At 38.9% G+C, this 5,184-nt stretch overlaps 1 protein-coding gene across 1 annotated transcript; it reads right to left on the bottom strand.

The window, feature by feature from the left end:
• Positions 1-47: 47 nt before the first annotated feature.
• On the bottom strand, positions 48-2,749 carry LOC104622512 (scaffold attachment factor B1-like). Its single transcript, XM_010289325.1, has 3 exons — positions 2,563-2,749; positions 1,173-1,235; positions 48-599 (listed from the first exon to the last, which is right to left on the bottom strand). Exons 1-3 carry the CDS (start codon positions 2,725-2,727, stop codon positions 522-524), a joined length of 306 nt encoding a protein of 101 aa, XP_010287627.1. The 5' UTR covers positions 2,728-2,749; the 3' UTR covers positions 48-521.
• Between the last annotated feature and the right edge of the window lie 2,435 nt (positions 2,750-5,184).

Raw genomic sequence — 5,184 nt, 5'->3', positions numbered from 1 at the left:
TGAACGTATCAAAGCACTGAGGGTTCAATTTTTAAATTTCTGTGAAATTCTGTTAGCAGACAGTCCAACATGAGAACTGGGCATCTTCTGATGGTGCATGAGTGTGTTTGCAGTCCAGAAAGTGAAAAGTATCTGTATGAAATTTCCATGAAGAAACTCTCTTCTTTCTTCTGTATCCAGTAACTAATCTTTACCTTTTAATGCCCTACAGTATCTTTTTACTGCTTTCTACTTAGTAACAGAGTTAAGGTGTGTGCGATATCACAAGATCTGTTTACAAGTAGAATCTTTAGCTTTTAAACTGTGATTAACTTCTCTAAATCCATTTATGTAGTTTAACAGGTTTTTAAACCATTTCATTTCACTGGAAATATTTCAATGATGACAAGCATCACTTCACAGATCTGGGGATATGATTGGGTTTCCAATCTCTATGACCCTGCATGATCTGGATTGTCCATCCTAAAAATTATGCAAATTATGTTTGTTTGCTTTTTTTTTTTTTTTTAATAGCTAATGGTTTAAAAAGTATTAGTTGAAAAGACAGGAATATGTTTTTCTTTAACAGTACCTGGCTCCAAGTGCAGCTTCTCCATTTTCTGTTTGGGAAAATAAACACAGAATGAGGATTTTATAAAATGTATTTTGTAACACAGAATAATAGCAAACCCCCCCAAGTCCCAAGATTGAAAACTACACAAATTCAACTACTACATTTAGTACTTTTTTTTCACCATCCACTGGAAGAGAGTATTTTATACAGCTTATTTTTCTGGCACATTAAAGCCAAATCAAAGTATCAGCCACAACTGTGTTCTCATATCTAACTCAGAACGTTAAAGAGACCAATGTATCTTTGTGTATCACATCAACTGCAGAGTGAAAAACAAACCCAGCTACTACTTGATATAATCAGGAGGAGAAAGAGGAAATCAACAGTACAAGACCACTTTCACTTGTCACAAAAGTGAAGGAAGTCTTGATAGCCGACTGAAAAGTAGGGAAAAAAACATAGGGTGTTCTCATTTGACAGACTGTATTCTGAGCAAGACCACGTTTGTCTTGGATTCTGTTGCAGTTTCATATTATGGTCACGTTTCCTTTTTTGTAGTATGAGCACAGAGCGAATACTGGTAATAACAATTTGAAATACAGCTACATTTTCAATTTACCTTCATTTCAATTAAATCGGAAGAAGAGGCATCTAAATTGTTTTCAATTTCATCATAATCTTCCTAGAAGAGTAAAAAAGGAATTACAGCATTTCTTACAAAAAATAGTATTATCTTACGGAGAAATACTACTGCATTCAATTTTCCCGAGCAATAGTACAAGAAATATTTTCCAGTATTTGATAGATCTCAATCGCTACTTCAGATTGTGACCCAAGAATGAGGAACAACGTATAAATAAGTACCTTTCTACAGCTACCTTTCATTTTAAATTCAACATGACATTGTCGACTTCGAAGTCACTCTTTAGGGAGGACATTTATTTCACATTTCTGTGGTTACTGTACATAACATGTTTTTTCATTTTCACACTTCTTTTTTTTTTTTAATTACTTTAGTTTCTAACTGAAAAAAGAAGTTATAAATGAAGCTGACTTAGGTTTCCACTGCTCTAAAACCAAAACAGGTCTTCAAAAATCTTCCTTCCTCAGGAGCTGATGTTAAGACTCAACCAAAGCTCATCGGTTACATGATTCACAACAGCTCTAATTTACAGAACATCAGAAAATTGCCTTTCAGGTTAACTGGACGTTGTCACAATGTTTCTGATTTCAGAAGGGAAAAGATAAGAAGTTGAGACAGACACCACAGGCCTAAAATATAACAAAAAAAAGGAGGCAAGGAAGGGTAATACATTCAGTTTTGGGAGTGAACAGCCTAAAATAAAAAACACCACAAGGATCCAGGAAGGATAGGATTTGGGGAGCAAACGTAACATATAGGTTACCCTGTTCAGTCAGTACCAGGAGATTGTGCTGTCTGTAAAAGACATTGCAAGTCGCTCTTAAAACCAAGTCAAAAGTCTGGCAATGTCAGAACAGGGCAATACACAGTACATAAAGATTTTCTTGTTTTATTAAACTCCATGAGAAATCTCTACAACGTAAATTCTTTAAACCAGAGCATTATTTCTGCAGAAAAGATTTCCAAATTATCTGTGAGTTGAAAACATATTTCTCTCTCTCTCTCCCCATATATATAAATATCTAGATGGCTGGGTATATGCATATATACACTTAAACACATATAAATGGGAAGAGGGAATACTGAAACTAATACATTACTTTCAATTCCAGGCTTCTTTCATGGCAAGCAAGGATGTTACTGCAAGTTAAAGGCGGCTGTGACCCGTTTACTGTGAACATTTCAAGCCTCTGATAGGTCCAAGAACATCTACCACTTAAAGAGTAGTACATGAGAGCTGTTAATGCGAAATAGAATCCACATCACATTCATGTCCTATATTCTGTTACCCTGAAATAACTTGTTCATGTGCCCATATACTTATTAAATACCACCTGAAAATTTACAAAGACCTCTACTCACTTACCTCATTTTCTGTTAGCTGATCTGGAAGTTCTTTCATTTCTGCTTCAACATTGTCTTTATTATCAGACAAAGAATCAAGAATATTATCAGGACTATAGTCTTCTCCACAGTCTACAGCACTGCCATTATCTATTTCAGCTTCATCTAACACACTAATATCCATCATGTCAATATCTTGCAAGGTGTCCAGACTTGCTTCTATATCCTCCTACAGAAAGAAAAAGGGTAGATGTGTATTTATTGCAGGTTAAATGATGCACATTCTTAGTAACAGTAATCATGATCTCACTTACCTGCCCATCTCTAGAGTTTTCTTCTAGTCCATTGTCTTCAACACCTTCTTCTTCTGGTTTTCTTCCTAAAAATAGTATCACTGAAGTGAAATATAGCACTAAATTTCATAACATGTCTATTTTTCTCTGAATTATCTATTCAACACTGACTTTGTTTCAACAGGTAATCATTAAGACCCTGAATCAGCAGAACAGGTCTGTCTGGATATAACAGAGAATGACTTGTCACTCGATACAAGTGAGCAGCATGAGCGTGAACTAGAAGTAACACAGCTACATTTTTCAACAGCTACACTCCTCTCATTCCATACTTCAACACCTAAAAAGACAACACTGTCTAGGAAGGTGTTCCAGTTAAAAAAAACCCAAACCACCTTTCATTGTTACAAAACCCCTCCCTCTTAGCATTTAAATAATTAAAGTGATTTAGAAGTAGTCTTCACTATTAAGATCTTGGATACACAGGTCACATTTAGGCACATCCATCACCAGCAAACTTGTATCGCTATTCAAAAACAACTGCTCTTTCTGTATTTTTTCCCCATTATCTTAAAGGAGGCAGCTTAAAAGTAAGTTTCAGAAAATATCTTTTAAGAACTGGTTATGAGCAGTTAAAATAAACCATGTGTAACATGCCCCACACAGTATTTAATGTTTTTGAGGCAAAATATACTTCTATCACTAATGAAGTATTTCAGAAGTTTATTTTCAAAATGACAGTTACAAAAATAAATATGACACTAACAAAAATTATACACGTTTGTTATTTGTGCAACAATGGTTCTAATTATGCCCACTATAATTTCTTGCACCTAAAAATGTATCCCAATGATGATAGAGGTTCAAGGGCTTCTAAGACAAAAGAAAAATATATATAGTTACGGCAAGGAAATTAGTAGCCGGGGCATTCGGAAGCCACCTTAATATACATTAGCAGAGCATTCCACAGGACCTGATGCTGCAGCTGCCTGCTCTGTACCTGACACAATTCTGCACTCGTGGTCATGAGTACAGAAACACCTGCAACTTACGGTCTCATCTACATGTTTCAAGATGTGCTAACGGAAGTATGCTTAGGTGTCACATTATCATTTAAGCTTGTTACTGCTCACTAAAGCAACAGAGTTTTACCATTTTCCATAAGGGAAAAAGAAAAAGCACTTTTAAATTTAATTAAACTAATGAAACAGAAGGAATCAACATTGTATGCTAAGTTCTAGCTACATGGAAACAATGGAACTGCATTTGTTTACACTTCATACCTTTGCTAGTTCTTTTTGGCATTCTCTTGTTGGTCAGTTCAGAGGCCACAGGAATTTCATCAGGATCTCCTCCTTCATCCTCAATTGCCTATTGGAGATGGCAGAATAACATCTATTGTATTGTTTGTTGGTGTGCATTTGTACTGGTTTCGGATGGGATAGAGTTACATTTCTTCACAGGAGCTGGTACAGGGCTATGTTTTGGATCTGTGCTGAGAACAGTGTCGATAACATGGGGATGTTTTAGTTATTGCTGAGCAGTGCTTACAGAGTGTCAAGGCCTTTTCTGCTTCTCACACTGCTGGGGGGAGGAGGGCAAGTGAGCAGCTATGTGGTGCTTAGCTGCATGCCAGGGTTAAACGACACCAGCATTTTTAAGGATTGTCACATGGAAATATTAGTGTCTTACCCTAGTTCAGGTCATGCAGCCAGGCAGCCGTATCAGCCGTTAGAAACACTGAATACTAAGGTGTTGTAACACGACCCCACAGCCAAATCAAGCTACGATTGAGGAACACAGTTCCCCTCATCTGTAAACAAGGCTCCCTACTCAGCAGATAAGCGCTTTATCTGTATAAAACCGAGAATGACCACTACAGGAACTCAAGTGCATGCGAGTCAGGACTGACTACGCTGTTCCGGCTTCCTGTAAGTCCGTGAAAATACGTTCCGGAGAGGTGGGAGAGATGGAGTCAGGTGAAGTGCGTACAGGGGAAGCAAGAGAAGAGATACAGGAAAGGGGAGCGCATGTATATGCTGTGGGAACGGCAGAGGAAATCGGGGAAGGACGCGCGTACGTCAGGGACCGGGAACGAGGAAAAGACCGGGCCATCGCGGAGTGAATGAGAGCAGCACTCCAAAGGAACGGAGTGCCGGTGTGGGCGGCGGCGCGGGTGCCCACGCGCTGGAGAGCAAGCGGGCGGCGCGGGCCTCTGCTGGGAGGTTCGGGCGGTGGCAAGGAGCAGTGCAGCAGCGGCGCTGCTGGCGGTGCCTGCAAGGGCAACGGCTCTACAGCGGCCCAAGAAAAGCAGCACGCTGGTGCTAAAGGACACCCGGCGGTCCCCCGGA

Source organism: Phaethon lepturus, unplaced genomic scaffold (genome assembly GCF_000687285.1).
Source record: "Phaethon lepturus isolate BGI_N335 unplaced genomic scaffold, ASM68728v1 Scaffold53576, whole genome shotgun sequence".
In the NCBI taxonomy this organism is placed as follows: Eukaryota; Metazoa; Chordata; class Aves; order Phaethontiformes; family Phaethontidae; genus Phaethon; species Phaethon lepturus.
Note: the sequence above shows the minus strand (reverse complement) of the source record. Positions and strands in the feature narration are given on the sequence as shown.

What these genes read in the sequence shown, in the direction of transcription:
- LOC104622512 (XM_010289325.1), bottom strand. Translation starts at nt 2,727, where the DNA reads ATGATGGATATTAGTGTGTTAGATGAAGCTGAAATAGATAATGGCAGT. An exon ending in ATCAGCTAACAGAAAATGAG is followed by an intron (nt 1,236 to 2,562) that starts GTAAGTGAGTAG and finishes TTACTCTTCTAG; the next exon opens with GAAGATTATGATGAAATTGA. An exon ending in CCGATTTAATTGAAATGAAG is followed by an intron (nt 600 to 1,172) that starts GTAAATTGAAAA and finishes TTTCCCAAACAG; the next exon opens with AAAATGGAGAAGCTGCACTT.